The 18,179-nt window shown below is 43.4% G+C and overlaps 7 protein-coding genes across 7 annotated transcripts; 3 read left to right on the top strand and 4 right to left on the bottom strand.

Annotated features, from left to right (window-relative positions):
* Positions 1-1,316: 1,316 nt before the first annotated feature.
* Positions 1,317-2,970, bottom strand: EAE98_000406 (uncharacterized protein; the record flags this gene model as incomplete). The annotated part of the gene is made up of 2 exons (XM_038948024.1): positions 1,317-2,806; positions 2,856-2,970. The coding sequence occupies 2 exons, from the start codon at positions 2,968-2,970 to the stop codon at positions 1,317-1,319; spliced, it is 1,605 nt and encodes a 534-aa protein (XP_038815701.1).
* A 2,121-nt stretch (positions 2,971-5,091) lies between these two features.
* On the bottom strand, positions 5,092-7,910 carry EAE98_000405 (uncharacterized protein; the record flags this gene model as incomplete). The annotated part of the gene is made up of 2 exons (XM_038948023.1): positions 5,092-7,761; positions 7,839-7,910. The coding sequence occupies 2 exons, from the start codon at positions 7,908-7,910 to the stop codon at positions 5,092-5,094; spliced, it is 2,742 nt and encodes a 913-aa protein (XP_038815700.1).
* Positions 7,911-8,352: 442 nt separating this feature from the next.
* Positions 8,353-9,705, top strand: EAE98_000404 (uncharacterized protein; the record flags this gene model as incomplete). Its single annotated transcript, XM_038948022.1, has 4 exons — positions 8,353-8,500; positions 8,562-8,822; positions 8,874-9,492; positions 9,549-9,705. 4 exons carry the CDS (start codon positions 8,353-8,355, stop codon positions 9,703-9,705), a joined length of 1,185 nt encoding a protein of 394 aa, XP_038815699.1.
* Positions 9,706-10,490: 785 nt separating this feature from the next.
* EAE98_000403 (uncharacterized protein) lies at positions 10,491-12,010 on the top strand (the record flags this gene model as incomplete). The annotated part of the gene is made up of 4 exons (XM_038948021.1): positions 10,491-10,575; positions 10,746-11,016; positions 11,074-11,117; positions 11,169-12,010. The coding sequence occupies 4 exons, from the start codon at positions 10,491-10,493 to the stop codon at positions 12,008-12,010; spliced, it is 1,242 nt and encodes a 413-aa protein (XP_038815698.1).
* Positions 12,011-12,487: 477 nt separating this feature from the next.
* Positions 12,488-13,747, top strand: EAE98_000402 (uncharacterized protein; the record flags this gene model as incomplete). The annotated part of the gene is made up of 3 exons (XM_038948020.1): positions 12,488-12,859; positions 12,911-13,211; positions 13,269-13,747. 3 exons carry the CDS (start codon positions 12,488-12,490, stop codon positions 13,745-13,747), a joined length of 1,152 nt encoding a protein of 383 aa, XP_038815697.1.
* A 2,371-nt stretch (positions 13,748-16,118) lies between these two features.
* Positions 16,119-16,495, bottom strand: EAE98_000401 (uncharacterized protein; the record flags this gene model as incomplete). The annotated part of the gene is given in 2 exon segments (XM_038948019.1): positions 16,119-16,469; positions 16,481-16,495. The coding sequence occupies 2 exon segments, from the start codon at positions 16,493-16,495 to the stop codon at positions 16,119-16,121; spliced, it is 366 nt and encodes a 121-aa protein (XP_038815696.1).
* Positions 16,496-17,738: 1,243 nt separating this feature from the next.
* Positions 17,739-17,924, bottom strand: EAE98_000400 (uncharacterized protein; the record flags this gene model as incomplete). The annotated part of the gene is made up of 1 exon (XM_038948018.1): positions 17,739-17,924. One exon carries the CDS (start codon positions 17,922-17,924, stop codon positions 17,739-17,741), a length of 186 nt encoding a protein of 61 aa, XP_038815695.1.
* Between the last annotated feature and the right edge of the window lie 255 nt (positions 17,925-18,179).

The following is an 18,179-nucleotide window of genomic DNA, read 5'->3' as shown; positions in this document are numbered from 1 at the left end:
ACTCAATTCATCAATTCAAGTTTCTACTCTTCTCTTCCCTTACATCTATGAGTACATACTACATACATACCATACCCTCATTCCCAAACCTTACCGGTACAATACTTACTTATATCTACCTAGCTCCAGCATTCATCCATCGATTCAGATCTCCTTTGCATAGCCAATTCCAATGCCAATCCAATACCTCCCACTCAATCACGCATCACCAGCGCGTAGCCCACGCGAAAACCCACCAATCCCCATCTCCCCTCCCAATAAGAGTTCAAAACGTCCCGAGAAACCCAAAACCACTCTCACAAACCCCCCGTACGTCCAAGTCCAAACCGGGATACCATCATGAGAATCATAAGCCCAGCCAGGATCACCAATCCACAAGCGAGACACATCTCAATCATGCAATCTCAATTCCGCAAGGCCATTCGCCCACTGCTCAAAACTAGTGGCTCTTTCTCCACGCCAGGGGGGAAAGGGATGAGGAAATCTCATATCAGAGTACGAACTAGTTGAAACCTTTCCCATCGCGAGAAAACGCGACTCACTTAAAGTATAAGAATGTCTTCGCGTCTCAATTAAAAGATCGAGGGGAAATGGCGATTCTTCGTGTTCTTTTCGTTCTCGAATCGTGAAAAATGACTTGCATGAGAACGCGATCCATGAAAGTAACGAAAATGTCCATTTCTATTATTATACTCCTGCAGCTTTATTATTAGCTTTAGCTGCAAGTATCTGGGTACATATCAATCAATTCATATCATATTGTTCCCCTCGCATCATCAAAAATTTGATCTATTCTTCACTTCAATCGATTAGATGTCTAGTCGATTCCACCTTTTCTTGATATACTCGAGACAATACCACCTTCGTCACCATATTGCCTTTTCATACTAATAATGCTGCTACTCAACCAATTGAATTAGAATGAAGATTCGTTTCCACGCGTTCACGTTCACCGGCTCAAGAATATGGTCGCGATTGCTGCGACCTTTCGCCCTTTATGTTATGCATGCATAATTATTGGTATTCATTCATTTATCACGGAGGCTATGCTATCTAATGTTGTACTTGATGTCCTGATGTGCATAGTGTGTCATACTGATTTTTTTCTGGGTGAAAGGTTGTATATTCAATTTGCACTAAGAGATAATAACATACTTGCTCGATGCCACTATGCATGCTAACTGTTGTTAATGTAAAGATAGTTGATGTGTAGGCTCCAATGAGGACCTTGACTAGCTAGAGATGAAAAGAATGATAGTAGAACTGAAACCGATGATAAAAATAATAATTTATAGGTCGTGCAATCCCCCAGCCACTTAATCAATCTCTCCTAGTCGTGGAGCTTTGCCTTCCCAACCAACTTGCTCATAATAACGGAAGACGAGGTCGTAGCCGTCAAAGTCGTGTACGATCCTATCAACTCTACGGTATCCGGGAATGTTTTCCATTCTGGCACTTCTCAAGCGAGCGGCGCCTGCACTCTTCATGGCGGAGGCAGAATCACCAAGCAATGTTAATTCTCTTCCCTCGGCTGAATTGTTCTTCGATTCAAAGAGAGTAACACTGAAACGACCGGGCTTGAAAATATCAACAACGTGTTCGATAATGTCAGCCGTCTCACGACCAGTTTGGCAGCCAGGCACGTTGGTCTCGAATGATGCATACGAGCATTGAGGTTCAGGCGTAACATGAACCGTGAAGTAATGCGTGGCAGCACCTGCTTGATCAGGAGCAGGAATAACTCCATTGGCTGAAAATCCGCACGGAGTGAAGAGATAAGCATCAACACGTGCATCAGGGTACTTCGAGGTAGGATAAACGTCCGATAGACCGCAAGCTTCGGAGACTACCGTACCAAGAGCGTGACCCTCAGTTCCAAGCTCTTCGGGGAATGATACCTCATCATCCGGTGTGACAAGACCTCCGTTGTGATCGGAGGATGTGTTGCTAAAAACGTCGAAAGTTTCATCGGTGTTGGTGCTTCCGGCTGTTGTACCACTGATGCTCAAATCGGTTCGACTCAATTCACCAAGACTGTCTTCTGCATCCTTTCGTGCTTCGATAGCCCGACTGGCATACTTAGTCTCCGCGGCCGCAACTGCGTGATCAAGGTAGAATTGTTTGGCATTATTTGGCTCCAGGTCAGTCATGAGAATCTCTAGGGTTTCATCTGGTCCTTGGGAACAATCACCATCCAAGGAAGATAGAGCCTGGTCGGGCATGTTCAAAACCTTAGTCTCCGTGACCGATCTTTCTGCATCCGGGGTTTGAGGCGGTGTAAGATCGGTATTAGGGTTAGTCAAGTATAGGTACCAATGATCTCCGTTCATCTTGCCAACCATGTAGGCGCTTCCACCTAAAAACATATCATCGAGATATTTGACTTCATCTTTCCAGCTACGATGTGGGCCTTGCTGTTTCTCGGGGAATAAGAAGTTCTTTCGGCTGTAAAAAACTCGGTAGGGTTTGGCAGCAGTCTTGACGTCCTCAAGAGATTTACAATCTTGGGCCGGGAAACCTGCATGGACGGCCGCAATTCGCAACATTCGACGAAGCCCAAGCAATAAAGTGGTAGTACCGCAAGTCTTGAGAATAAGCTTGTGAGGAAAAACGAACATGCTAGATTCAGAGAGAAGGTAGGCATCAACATGCTCAGACTCAACGACTGACAAGACCTTGCAATTTACAAGATCTAGCATTCCTGTCCATGTTTCGGCTGAGACGGACTTGAGCCCATCTTCTTTAGCACCAATGGGCAAGTCCTTTGGAGAGGGAGCAAACCAAACTTCTAGAAGCTTTTCTGGGCCTAATATTGTTAGCTTATGTCGCCTCAGGAACCGTGTACAAATACGAACCTTCGAAAGCATTGCTAGAATCGAGATCGATAGTAGCATCGCGATTGATGGTGAGCTGAGGTGTAGCTTCAGAAGGTGAAAATGTATATTGGGATGGGATTTCGAGGTTGACCATCTCTAACGTGAGGGTGCGATAATGCACGTAGTATCGGGTTTATGCTTGGTTGTGGCAGGGTATGTATATTTTTGCTGATTGGCAAAGTACTGTGAAGCACTATCTGCCACCCAGACGAACCTTGCGGTGTCCGACTGAGAAGAGTAGGCCCACAGAACCGTGGGATATGGGATGTGCTGGCGAAGCCAGCAAGATGTTCAGAATATATACGTCACGTAGGAGACGTTAAGGAGGTCGGGTGCAAAGAGGGATGAAGAAGTCCTTAACCGAAGGAATGTTGGATTCGATGAGCTCGCTCTGATAGATGCCGATACCGTGAAAAGATATCGGGTCTAGCAGACGAGTAGTATCTGCAGTTTTAGGTATTGAAATTTATTGGAGTGTTTGGGGGCGTGGCTGGTGTTATCTGGGCCTAGAGAAGAGAAAGGAGTTGGTTAGCAAAATGGAAGAAGAGCTGGTATGATTCAAAAAGAAATTTTTAATCATTCTCCGCTTTATCAAGTGAATTATTGTTCTTCACAAGTCACTAGACCCTCGTAATCAAATCATCTGGCTGTTCATGTCCCCATTCACAGGGGAAGTATAATTGAGATGATAGGCAAATGTTCAGAAGTGAAGCCGTAGAAGGCATTGAACTGTGGAAGAATCTACTGGCAGATAGAAGAGATGAATGGAAATTCTTACTTTGCTGGTTTGGATAGGAAGCGTAGTAGATCTTTAGTGCTCATAGAGAATTGTTAAAGTACTGGTAGGGAAGTGGTATTCGCAGTCAAGTGTACCTAACACTGACTGTGACTTTGGTTGCAAAGATTGCAATTTCAATAATGATATATATTCATTGAAATCTTCATTGAGATGTCCAAGAATAGCAAAGTAGCAATACGAAGGCTTTTGAGTCGTTGAAATGGGTCTTCAATGGGTGAAGTGTGGATTTGTTGCGTTGGTTGCTTGGAAAAACTTTTTTTTTTGTTTTGGGTATAGGTAAGGTCTAAGACAACATGCGTCATTGGTCAGTTTATTTCGCACCAGTATTTGATTGACATGAACAGTTCGACGACCTACCCAAAGTTCTAGAACTTTTGATAGAAGCTCTACGAGGATGATGGCTAGAATAAAAATGAAGAAGACAATTTGAGGTGAATGTGATAGCGAAGACAGAAATGAAAAGTTGGAGGACGAGGGATTTATATTCTTTTTTTTTTCTTCTTCACCGTAGGAAGGGGAAGATGAGATATTACTATTGATCTTTTTCCCAATTATCAGATCGCACGATCATTTAACGATGGGCAGCAACAGCTTTCTTGGCAGGAAGAGCATAAGCAGGTAGGTGTGGGTTTGGTTACTTTGGTAGCGGTACCAGGTAAGGTTGGTAAAGGTTTATATTCATTCCCCCTGCCCCGCACTTACCAAATAGAGCGGTGAACCCCACCAAAAGCCACCAAAGAGTAACATAACAGGCCTGCTTACCTAATTGAAGCAATTAGATATCCATCATCTTTGGCTTCACTCCGAATTCAACCAATTACCTATCTTCGTCATCAACATTATCCATAAACATTTCCCAGATAGGTAGTGAGTGAAATTATGAGAGTGAGATGAAAGAAAACTTCCCACGTGTGATTGGCCGGCTACATGTAGGAAGTATATCCGTCTACATATGCTGAATGCACTCGCACCCACATTTGCATATGTCTATACTTATACTTGTAATTGTACTTGCTTTCAGCCAGAATCAGAATCGGGCAGTGTTCTATTTCGCTCAACATCCTCAAACGGAACACAAAGAATATGAACCCTGAACAACTCATTGTGACATAAGTATGGGATTTTGATGCAATTTGAAGACAGTTAATAGCTCAGCTTCTCGTCTTTCTTTCTTGCTGTCTGATTCTACTGAAATTTTGCATTCAAATGGTCACACATACATTCACGGCGTAATATTGTGTATCTATGTTGGCAATACAGACAGCTATTATTGGAATGGGGAGAAAGACGAATACCATACATTGATTCTGTCTAGATTCATTCTAATACGTGTATTGATCGCAATGACTGGGTATCGAGTTTTGTATGATTCTCATCGTTAGTTATTACTGCGATTTTCGTCTACTTTATATAGACCTATGTATCCAAGCCCCCTTCGATCATCTCTCCCAACACATCCCAGGCTTTCGCCTCCTCTCCTCCGCTCGCCCTAGCCACCCCTCTTAACCCACTCCCTACGAACCGAACTAACCTATCAAATTCTCCTTTCATACTCTTCAACTTCTGTGCATACGATTCAACATCACGATCTTCCATTCCGGGTGATAAAATACTCAAATCCACCTCCATTTCATCCTCCGAGTCCTCGTCCCTTTGCTTTGCAAGACTCATCCTCATACTCATCCTCATATTTGTTGATTTTCGGGGTGTTGGTGGCAAATCTAGAGACGCTAGTGATAGATCCATGATCTCCTGTTGTTTTTCCATTGTCTCTTTGCTAAGAGCCGCATTTGTAGCCTGCGCATCTTCTAGTCTGATACCCAGATCAAGTAATTTGATGATAGTCTTATGAATCAGCTCAAGCTTGCTACCAAGAAGACATTCATCGGTAATGCGCTTGGTAAACAATGTATGGACACGAATCATTGCATCGATATCCTCGACTTCTTGAAGATTCTGATACATTTTTTGGGAGCGTTGTTCTATTACTAAGGATGTGAGGTAATAGTATAGAGTGTAGTAAAACCAGAGAAGACGAGTTCGGAGGGAGTAGTAGAGGGCACGTTCATCGGTGGTACTGGTTGAACTATGACGATCGGAGACTAAACGCTCTCTGGAGAGAATGTGAGAACTACGACGAATTTGGAAGAGAAAGGTAAAGATTCCTTGATACGAGGGTATTGTTTGTGGAGTAAGTATTATTTGCACAGGCCAAGAGAGGTGATATATAGGTTCGATTATGGAGAGTACCTTGACTGATCTTCGACATCTATTGATATCTCGACTCCTTTGTGAAAGAGGTCGAATTCGCAGTCGAAGTCGTTCTGGAATTATGGACGGGTGGGAACCAATCGTACTTTGTGCGAGCTCTGTCAATGAGAAACGATCATTCCAGGAAGAATCTAACGTATCTAACTTATCGAAAATAGATGACATGAAGCTGGAGGAAGAAATGCCATCGGCGATGAAATAGACATGAGCTAATGCATTGAGGGCATTATGTAAACCGCAAGAGTCGAACAGAGTTTGGCGCAATTTATTTGAGGTATGATGATGCTTGCTTCTAATCCACTTTTCGAAAGCTACATCAAATAACTCGGAGAAAGGGGCCAAGAAAAATTTGGAGGTATTGCATACGGAATCAAAGTCGAGCTTTGGTTCTATTTTCCGCTTTAACCGTACAGATTCAAATTGATTTAGATGTTTCAGAACAACAACGCTTTTGCCAGTATTAAAGATTCTTTCCGCTGCAGTGTGAAGAAAACTCGGAGCATGTAATACGCCACTTTGGGTCTTGCGTAGCTTAAAGCGAGACTGCCAAATTGAAGACGGATCCGAGTTTCCAGTAACTTCAGAGACAAAGAACACGTTATCTCCACTGCTGAGCTCACCTTCCTCCATCCATGATCTTATTGGCCTTAGGTAGATTTGAAAGCACTGAAAGAAGATCTTACCCATGAAGGAATACATATCATCATCTCCAGCCATTTGGGAGGTACAAGTTTCGTCGTATAGAAACTCGAGGTACCGGAAAGCATGGGCATATGGATCATGCTCAACTCTTTTGATGATTTCGGCCAGTCTGCTAAGGGGCTTGGTAAATTCCGCCAGTTCGTTTTGTAGACTTAGAAGACTCACGACAACATCTTTCGATGGAGCGACAAATCTACTCTGGATTTTGGATAGCCTAGTGTCCAAATCCATGATCCGCTGAGAAATAGATGATTGCAGAACCTGTAATAATGGCACGTTTTGAGGTTGTTTTACCCAGGCTCGAAGAACAGCTAATGCTGAGCCTTGGGTTGCAAAGGTTTCCATTAGCATATCATAACCTTCCGGAGTCAGATGCTTGAAGGTATAACTCTTCAAGGGTTTAATAATCCGAATATCACGAGGGTTTGGTTCGAAAAGAGAGCTCAATGATCCAGCAAACATGAAGAGAATTTCTCGAACCCCCTGAAGTTCGGTGATAGGTTTTCTAACAGTTTTTAGCTGAATGCCATTTACGCTTGGTGGTTTCCGCCAAAATTGTGCCTTCCTCAATTTATTCAAAGTGTCCTCTTCAAGTGTATTCACAATAAAATCTTGGGGTGTCCTGGTGTTGTCATCATCCAAACTCGATTCTCCTGTTGATCTGGTCGACTCTGTCAATTCTGATCGAGTATCCCCAAGGGCATCATCATCATCAGAACTATCCGCCCCAAAATCGACATTCCTCCAAATGCTTTTTTCACGTAGCAGAGGATCCTCGGCAACAAGATCTCGCCATTTCAGAGGGGGCTCGGTTTCAGGATCTAATACTTTGATCAATTCCAGATCTTCAATCCTCGACTTAGAAACTGGCTTATTCGATAATTCAAGAAGTAGATGTAGAATTTCGGATGTCCATTTCAATTTCAGTTCAGGTAGTTTCTGCAAACGCTCCTTGAGCGCATCTGCGAGTGGATCTTCATTATATACTCGAAACTTTTCGTCCAGACCTTCAAGTCGATCCTGAATATCAAATTGGTTTGTTCGGTTGTAGTTACCATGCCTGAGTGCTCGAAGAGCAGTTTCTCGACAAGTATTGAACCTGGTAGGATCAGACTAAACTGGTCAGCCCCTTGATTCTAAGGATATTGAAGCAGTGAAGAAGACGATCCAACGAAAACAAAGATGTTTACCTGTGGAGAGAAGGAAGTGATTAATGTGACAAGCTCATCCGTTAAAGCTCCCAGCTTTGCAAGATGCGCCATTGTATTAGTTCATTAGTAAGCTTGTCTCTATGATGTAATTCATAAACTTTTGATCAATGATATACTGGATCGAAGTTCACTCGAAAGGGTGAGTGGTAGTAGAGTTTATGCACTCCTGATCAATGATTTTCGCCGGCAAGGTTCATCGAATGTTAAAATTAATATAAATATTGGTGGTAGAGTTATTCCGCACGCGCTTCAGAAAGCGAAGACGCGATAACCATTCGGCCTTGAATACAAGGCTGTTATCGCTTTACCTAAACCTTGCTTGTTCGAATCTTAGTACCTTATTATTATTAGCCTGCAGGTGTGACAAGGCAAATCCCATCCCCTTTTTTAGGGTCTCCAGTTAGTCGGTTTTATTTTCCATGATCTTACGCGGCGCTGGAGCTTCAATGACTTTAGAATTTCGACACATCTTTTGAAGCCAGAAATCATCAATATGGCTGTAGCACGCCCAATTCGAGTCCTAGGCTTATTAGCCATAGGATTATGGATGTTTTTCTTATATCAAGTTTTTGGTCCACCAAAACCAGAACTTGGGCCTGGAGATACACTTGCCAATATAGAAAGAGATCCTAACCTAGATCGTATGCGCCGAATCTCCTTCAATGTCAATTACCTTGAATGTCATGCTGACAAGTTTTATAGCTACCGGAGAACCAGAAGGTGTGTTATGGAGAGCCGATCAGGGCTATGGACTAGGCGCCGAGGGAACGAGTCGAATCAATGCTACTCTTTTATCTTTGGTTCGCAACGAAGAGGTTGATGGTATGGTTCAGGCTATGCGAGATTTGGAAAGAACATGGAATCGCAAGTTTAATTACCCGTGGACATTTTTCAATGACGTACCATTCTCGGAGGAGTTCAAACGTCGAACTTCTGCAGAAACGAAGGCAGAATGCAGATATGGTACGCAGCCCTACCTCTGATGACATCTGTCAACTCTAACAATCCACACAGAAGAGATCCCCAAAGAACATTGGGAAATGCCCTCATGGATCGATCCAGAGCTTTTCGAAGAATCGGCAAAGATACTGAAGGAGAATGACATTCAATATGCCAGCATGGCATCTTACCACCAGATGTGTCGATGGAATAGTGGTTTATTCTACAAGCATCCAGCCATGGCAGATATGCAGTTTTACTGGCGCGTCGAGCCAAAGGTCCATTTTTTCTGCGATGTCGACTATGATGTGTTCAGGTATATGCAAGATCAAAACAAAACTTACGGATTCACCATCAATCTTTACGATGCGCCTCAATCAATTCCATCCCTATGGCCCGAAACCACAAAATTTCTAGCCGCACATCCAGAGTACATACACGAGAATAATGCAATGAATTGGGTTACAGATAGTGCGCGCAGACCAGAACATAATCGGAATGCAAACGGCTACTCTACATGCCATTTCTGGAGTAATTTCGAGATTGCCAACATGGATTTCTGGCGCAGTCAAGCATATGAGGATTACTTCAACCATTTGGATCGTGCGGGAGGTTTCTTCTATGAGCGATGGGGAGATGCCCCAGTTCATAGTATTGCCTTGGCACTTTTTGAAGATTCGAGCAAAATTCATTGGTAAGTTTCGAGTCCTTTACGTGAAATTACTGTCCCTGACTGATCTTTTTCTACAGGTTCCGTGATATCGGCTACCAGCACATCCCTTACTTCAATTGCCCCAATTCGCCAAAATGCAAAGGTTGCCAGGCGGGACGATTCACAGACGGAGAAGCTTGGCTACACAAGGAGGATTGTAGGGCAAACTGGTTCAAATATGTCGGTATGGGCTGAACGAGGATGGAACCGGGAATGACCAAAAGGAATATAGATGGTGGTAACGGATGACATATTGTATTTAAGTGTCTTTATGATGTTTGAAAGTTTAAAGCAGGCAAGCATTGGCAGGGCGTTTGGTAGGATTTCGGGAAACATGACAAATTATTAGAGTATAATATGGCACGGCTCATGAATTACATATACCAGCAGGAGTGCTTTTGGAAAGCGACACCCAGGTATTATATCGGTTAACATTATCCTCAATTCCTTTCAAGCATATTATAGCATTGTTCCTGTGATTTATCGGACACGAGACCGCTTGGTTTGTGCAGCGACTGTTTCTTTCAGATGGCGTCAGCTCAATGTAGCGAGCGTTTACTCCGTACGGTCCAACAATTTAATTTCTGAGAAAATATTCCCGAAGACTCGCAAGATCATCCACTTAAGTGTTTACCGCGAATATTTCTAGCAAATGCTGTCGAGGTTTCTCCCTCTCCATACGTCTCAATCAAATTAAGAGATTGGGCGAAACCCTCTTCGGAATCAGTCATGTCTGGTTCCAAGGCCTGAATGTATCCACGCGGGGCTGCTTATGGAGAAATGCAGCAACACCGAGGTACCTTGTGCCGATCAAACGACAGATTGTTGTATAGAATACCTCGACACAGGTTTCCTTTTTCTATTTCCTGGATGAGCCAATTTTTTGTTCGTTGTATCTACTGATCTTTATCTGCAATATTTGTTTCCGTGCTCTTCTATTCTCCTAGGCCGCAATTCCTGTGATTAGGCTCGTCGACAAGATGTCGAATTTTGAGGACATAATCAGAGAAGCTTGCAGTAGCAGAGATATTGCAGGTGCAGTGCTGGTAGGGGGAGATAGCTCTGGTATGCACATTTCCTTGATTCGTCAAATTAATTGGTAACTGGTGTTCATTAGTGTGAACACGAGCACTATAGATTTCGAGTACCTATTCAACATAGTTTTCAAGGCTCATTGGATGTCTTCTCATCTTGTTTTTTTTTTGTCAATATATTTCAGGGATTAACATGTCCAGGAAAATCGTATTATGCCAAAGCCTTCGGATCTCAGTCTCTTGAGGATCCCTCGAAGCCTATGAATTTGGACAGTGTCATGTGGTTTGCTTCCTGCACAAAACTATTCACAACCATCGCGGCATTACAATGTGTTGAGCGAGGACTTTTGGATCTAGACGGCGATATCTCAGGGATCTTACCAGAATTCAAGGGTGTACAAATCTTGACGGGTTTTGATGAAGAAAGTGAGAAGCCAATCTTAATAGATAACCATAAAACTATAACGCTGCGGTTTGTTGCTCCCCCCTATCCTAAATAAACACAAAGCATGAAACTGATCATACTAAGACATCTTTTAACCCACTCATCTGGACTGGGATATGACGTTTTCGGTAAGTATTGTAAGTTCTAGACGTTCAAGGAAATAACTAAGTTCGTTAAAGATCCGTTGCTTTCACGGTACACAGAATACACCAGTAAAGGCTCGCCTATGCCCACAGATGGAGAAGTTCTAGTCAAAGAACGCTTTAAATTCCCACTTCTATTTGCCCCTGGTGAGTCATGGGGCTATGGAGTTGGTATTGACTGGGCTGGTCAGATGGTGGAAAGAGTCAATGACAACATGTCCTTGGAAAGATACATCAGAAAGAACATATGGGGGCCTCTTGGTATGGACAGCATAACCTTTCACCCGACTCAACACCCAGAGATTTTTTCAAGATTAATCACAATGAGTCAACGAGAAGGAGGTGTCAATCAGTATGGAACAACTGACAATCCCACGGGTAAAGTCAAATATACCAGTCAAGTACCATTTGATCCAGCTACCAAAGACTGTCAAGGAGGCGCTGGGTCATTCGGAAGTCCCGTTGATTATTTCAAGTGTTTAAAAAGCATTTGTGCCAATGATGAGAAATTACTAAAATCAGAAACTGTGAATGAGATGTTCAAGCCGCAGCTGAGTGAAGCCTCAAGAAAGGGCTTGATGAAGAGCCTTTCTATCCCAGAACTTAATGCATGTTTTGGTGCATTTCCTAAGGGATTGAAAGCAGATTGGGGCCTCGGAGGTATGATGAATCTGGAAGATATCGGTGGTAGAAGCAAAGGCTCGATCGCCTGGGGAGGATATCCAAACCTTCAGTGGTGGATCAATCGTAAAGATGGAGTATGCGGTATATGGGGCTCGCAGCTAATTCCACCTGGAGATCCAAAGACAAATCGATTGATTACTGTTTTTGAGGACGAAATACATAGGAAAGCGAGTGTTTCTCGGGAGAAGTTGTGAGGTTTGAGAGTTAGTCTGGCAAGTGATTATATTTGTGGCCTGTCGTAGGGGCAGTATATTTGGATCCTATCTCTTTCTTCAATCAGTGAAAGTCACAAGCTCTATCTCATGATGATAGTGTTTATCGGTGCAGGGGGTTTTTTGTGGAAAGTATTATATACGAAGCACGTCAAAATTTGCATTTATACAGGAATCAGTTCTTCATTTCTAAAGACAATCAAAATTAAATGCAAGATGGCCTTTCAACTTTTACACAACTTCCTTCTTTCCCTTCTCAGTCCTTGCAAATATACATCCGCTGCTATAGCCTCGGCGTTTCTGTATGAAAATAGGAAAGAGCCATCTGTTCAAAAAAAGAAAAAAGGTAAGATATGAAATTTTCGGATCTTGACCTTTTCCAAGTTCAACTACATATGAGTTCGACAACTCGCAGACCTATGAACGACATCTTTATCCACCAACCTACAACCCATCGAAATGTCCGTCACGACGTTAAATGGCCAACCTACACTTAATATTTCCGGTCCTGGCCAGACCGCTCTCTCCCGTCTCGATCCGCTCAAAAAAGTCTTCACCAAATTCTTTTCTTCCATTCCACAAAAAGTACGAGGTCATGTTGTTGCTGTTATTGGCGAACTTATTGGCACAACTGCTTTTCTATTCATCGCATTTTCCGCGGCTGAAGTCGCTCTCGCGTCTGCAAATGATAACAAAGGCGATAAAGTTAGCTACGAGACAAAATCGATTAGTACAACTCAAATATTGTTTATAGCATTTGGAGCTGGAATAAGTCTGGTGGTTAATGCGTGGACTTTTTTTCGCATTAGTGGAGGGCTGTTTGACCCAGCAGTGCGATAGTAATCTAAGTCTAAGTTTTGGAGTCTGTACTAACTGTGAAAGGTCTCTATTGCATTGTTCTTCGTCGGCGCAATCGATTTGACTAGATGTGTACTACTTTGTATAGCACAATGTGTGGGTGCAATTGCTGCTTCTGCAATGGCTTATGGTTTATATCACGGAGGTTTACATACGGCAACTACACTTAAGCCTGGCATGAGCCCAGCACAAGGAGTTGTTCTTGAGATGATACTCACATGTCAGCTCTGTTTTACGGTTCTTATGCTCGCAGCTGAAAAGCATGAGGCTACATTTTTGGCACCTCTGGGTATTGGATTATCTGTGTTCATAGGGGAACTAGCCGGTAAGCAGGTTCAGATCATCCCGAAGAAATCTGTCAGACTTATACTAACAAAACAAGGCGTCTTCTGGACTGGCGGCTCCATGAACCCAGCCCGCTCTCTTGGTCCCGCAGTCATAACCTTAAGTTTCCCAAGCTACCACTGGATCTACTGGGTCGGCCCTATTGCCGGCGCCGGCCTAGCAAGTATAATCTACAAACTAATCAAAGCACTCGAATACGAAACCGCACAACTTTCCGAGAGCGAAATTCACGCTCATCCCGCTGAAGACTCAGAGAAAGCATCTGGACACACGGGTCCCTGCGAGTGTATGTGTTTCAAAGTGGCGGCTCAGGAACAATCATCGACCGCAAGTATGCTGCAAGTTGCTACGACAGATGCGAGGAAAAGCTCGAGTTTGGTTCCGACGAAAAGTACCAAGAGTGGAAATTCAGATGTGAAGAAGACTGAGACAGTGGTGGAAGAGCCGGCGAAGACTCAACCGAAGGCTCCTCCAGTGGCTGACGATGGTTTCTTTGGGGAGATGTATGCAGATTGAGTGGGAACTTACAGCATGATTCTAGGACGAATATCAGTATTATTGTTTGTCTAAAGTTGGACGATTGTGTTATAAAATTGGTTTAGTGAATTATTGAATAACTTCTTCCCTTTTCGGGATGATTGGTGTAGTTTATGATAAGGTTCTGTGCGGGTATGGGAGGGTTAATTCAAGTTATGCTACTTTTATTCTTTTGAATGTAAATGCTACGATATTTTCCCTTGCACGTTTGTATGATATATTCGTGGGTTTGATTCTGACTTGAATATCGATCCTTTCGACTATGCGAGAAACTCTCTTTAGTCATTCATATCTTACAAAACGCTCAGAATAATAATATGCTTCACTCCTAGTTTTTGAAGTCGTTCTTCCACACATGTGCACCTTGATGAGAACAATTATATATGCCGGCGAGTTGCTGATACTAGTGGCTTCTATTTATGGCTAGATGCCCTTGACAGAAAGCTAGAGAATGTAGGGTGTCTAGGTGAATGGAGAGTTTTAAGAAGTTGAAATATTTCTCGTGTCTTGCTCATAAAAAAATAGAATACTGTCCCAAGAGAAGCAGCTTGATATTGCATATGCGCTCAAAAATCTACTCTTCTGTAAATAGATAGATATAGAGAACATCAGATAACAAGGCACGGATTATTGGTTTCAAGATGCACAAACTCGCGCTTTGCTTATAAATGCATCAGTCTATATCTCTTCATAAGATAGACCAGATGACTAGATGAAGGAAATGGAAAACGCAGTGCTAGTGATATTAAATCTTTTGTTTGATGAAATTTGTTATGCAAACGGAAAAATGGAGTGTGAGCGATCCCAGTGGAATGGAGTAGAGATATCGACTTTCAAATCTGCCTTGATACATTGAGCTGTCATCCGATCGTCGACAAACTTCTTTTCTTATATATCATGTACTATGCAAAATATATATGGCTCATATAGAGCACTTAGAGACTAATACTCCATTTGTTATCCCTCTAAGCTCACTCAGTATCAGTGATGATGTAGTGGCTAGACCGTCATCCAATATCATATACTGAGCCGACGTTCATAGCAATAGCGTATGAGAAGCCAAATTTGATGAGTTGTAATCAGAAATTTACTGTTTTCTTCAGGAAAGATTTGGTTGTTGGAAATATGAGTAGAAAATATAGCATTTCAGTACACACAAAGCTGTATTGAAGACGTTCAGTTCAGTTTCACTGGAGAGATTGACTTATATTGAAATTTGAAGAGATAGACGAGAAGAGACGATAGCCTTCTAAAGTTCTTACGGTCAGAAATACAATGATCCAATTTTCTAACTTGAACTGAATGGTCAAGGCTAAAGAAATGAAGTAAAAACATTTCTTCATTCACGGATTGAATTGAAAGGTGTTTGACTCACTACTTGTTTCCAATATTTATCTGCACATGTTGAAGCAAGACCACCAAGAAACAAGATACTGTGGTAAGATTCATGATCACAAAGTGGAAGATTGTCTTCCGTCTACTTCCTCCTAAGAACATGCAGATAGCAGATAGAATCTTACTACACCCCCCTACTCTATGAGAAATCTACTGTAAATCCGCAAATCCGACAGGAAGCATGTCTGACATGAATACCCATCTCATCTCCCCCCTCTATCAGAATACACCTCGAGGGACACCTCAAGCAGTGGCTCAATTCCGCCACGAGATCTTCGGAGGAATACACGACGTCTCCTGTTGCTAGCCAACATGTTAGAGACATAATCTACCTACTTCCTTGATCGATGGAACATACTCCAGATAAAACACATCCATGTACAAAAGGAAGGGTGTATTCCTCCCTACCACGTACTCTCGTCTATAACCGGATTGAGAAATTGTTAACGTGGGATGGATGGGATGGATGAGGACGGGGCAGCGCACTACAGGATACAAGGCTCGATGTGCTATCAAATGCTACGCGTATTGCGAATTAAATATTGTAGATCTAGTGTTTACTCTAGAGTTCAATATCCACGTTTCTCTCTATACCATAGGAGTATATAGTGTTGTATGATAATTCACACGGCAAAGCTTCACCTCGTAATTGGCTGTACATATATGCGCTCAGCAACGAAAGTAGAAGTGTTGCGAGTAAGTGAGCGCGTGGGGTATATCTATGATATGATTCGAATCGACTAAGCGGATAACGCGCAGTATACACACACACACACACACATATAGATAAGTAGTATATATATATTTGAGGCTCCACGATATTGAATTCTACGATGTGAGTATGCGGCACAAGAAGTAAGTCGACGAGGGGCTTCGTAAACGACCAACTGCAGATGCTAGAGTACCTACCTATCAACAAAGAGATGATTGCATCATGCAAAAGAGAATCTTTCCATCATGTCTCAGCTAGTCTAGGCGCAGCGCTTGGATCGAAATATTGAAGAGTGAGTGTTGATAATTGAAGAGGAACGACATGCGATACGTGCACGCAGAGGTGTGCGAGGGAACATAACAAGCATGGTTTACCGAAGGCCAGAGCCAGAGCAGATGACTGAAACGGAGTGGGTGATGATCGCCAGCGTTCCGCACCCAGGAAACCAAGAAGCGCCATGCGACGAAAGACGTGGCAGGGAGGCGAGTCTTGGATCCGGTACATGGTCGTCGGGTGGAGATCGCGATTGACGAGCTGTGATTTGGTTTGCCTGCTGATGCGTTCGTGATGGAAATAGACATTGTGGCGATCGCCCTTTTACATACGTACATGAAAGACATTGTGAGGCATGTAGATCACTGTGGATATGACAAACGGTGAATATGCTATGATCATGGATTTGAACTACTTTCATCATTAATTGAAGCCGCAAAGGATTTCACGATGTTTCGTGAGAGAGATGCAAGAATTCGCAAAGGGAGATTATGTAGGCGGTACAATCTCCGTGTAGCCATCCATTCACACCATCTGAATAACCGCTTTCACGTACATACATATATGTGTTTGAGTTTCAGGAGCAATGGCATTACATGCGGCGCAGACTTTTCCATCGGAAGCAGAGGGCAACCGACAAGGCCAGCACGAGAATACCACGAGGGGGGGGGGAAAACGCAGTCGTGAGAGAAAGAGGAAGGTGGAGGAATCCTTCATTCTGTTGCCTACGCCATGTCTTCCATCAGCAGACTGTGCCGAGGGAGAATGGTCAACGCCCCGTGTAGACCACGATACTTCCTTGTCTCCCATCGTGCTTGTCTAATGTGCCGTCTTCTTACACTTTTGTATGCCGTATATTATATGGGCGGTGTGTGCATCTCACATGCCTGCATGTGAGGGAGGGAGGAAATGCAGTGACACACGAAGGAATCCTTCGATTTCTCGGAGACAGCGAATAAGCAGGAGCGGTGAGCCCCCCGTTAGCATTCAAGCATTTTACCGAGGCGAGAGAACTCTGAAGAAGAAGAAGAGGAAGAAAAAGAAGAAGGAGAAGAAAAATCCTCTGGGAGCGAGCGGCGCAGGAGATTCTAGAAAACTTCTGGTGATTTTTCGCTCCATGGGAAGGATCCTTCCCCCATGTATCTAATTCGGAATCAGAGAGTGAGGGCTTTCTTGTAATGCACGCGTGCTTACGGCATCGTAAAGATGAACAGCTTACATCGAATCAACTGGATTGCGCCACCTGAGTACTTAATCAATGCTGCGTGGTCAAATGAAGCTTATGCTACACTATTGATCCCTTGCATCTCCATGACATATTAGAAACACTACAATTAGAATCTCATCCCCGTCGCCGTTACCATATCTCGAAACCATGGAACGCAATAAAAAATCCTTGGAAGAAGAATGAAAATCGAATGAGGCAGGATGGGGATATTGTGTCATGGTGGGCTTTTCAATCACCCGTCAAGAAAAAGGGTTTCCCCCTCCCCCTCCCTCCAAACACCACTTTTGCTGTGCCGTTCGGTGCCGTTCGACTGCCACGCAGCTGACAGCATCACGCAAGATTGTTTTTGCTGTGCCGTGCCGCTAAAGATCGTAAAAACCATGTGGCATGACGGGCCACGTCCCCAGAGATGGTAACATGTGAAGGGTGAACATGTTTGCAGTGTAGACGAACGAAGGTCCACTATTCACGACGAGCGAATTTCCAGGTTCGTACGAAGGACACGGAACATGGATTTTGGGGGTGGATTTCGTGGCGAGCGCGGACATGGGAGATGATCGATGGCTACAATTTAATCAGAAGTCAATCAAGAAGGTAGGTACATGTTTAAATTAATAATGAGGGTGAGGCTTGCTCCGTAAGTGGTCTTTGCAGCGCGGGAGTAGATGCCGGGCTGTCTCTCCCAAGAATCATCGTACCAACATGACAAGGCAGCAGGATAAACAGAGATGTGAGAGGCTGGAGCGAATTTTAGTGGCACGGCATGAGAAAAGATGGCCCTCCCTAGTCGATGCCGTATCTGT

Source organism: Botrytis deweyae (genome assembly GCF_014898535.1).
Source record: "Botrytis deweyae strain B1 chromosome Unknown BDEW_001, whole genome shotgun sequence".
Taxonomy (NCBI): domain Eukaryota; kingdom Fungi; phylum Ascomycota; class Leotiomycetes; order Helotiales; family Sclerotiniaceae; genus Botrytis; species Botrytis deweyae.
This window is presented reverse-complemented; position numbering and strand designations above follow the sequence as displayed.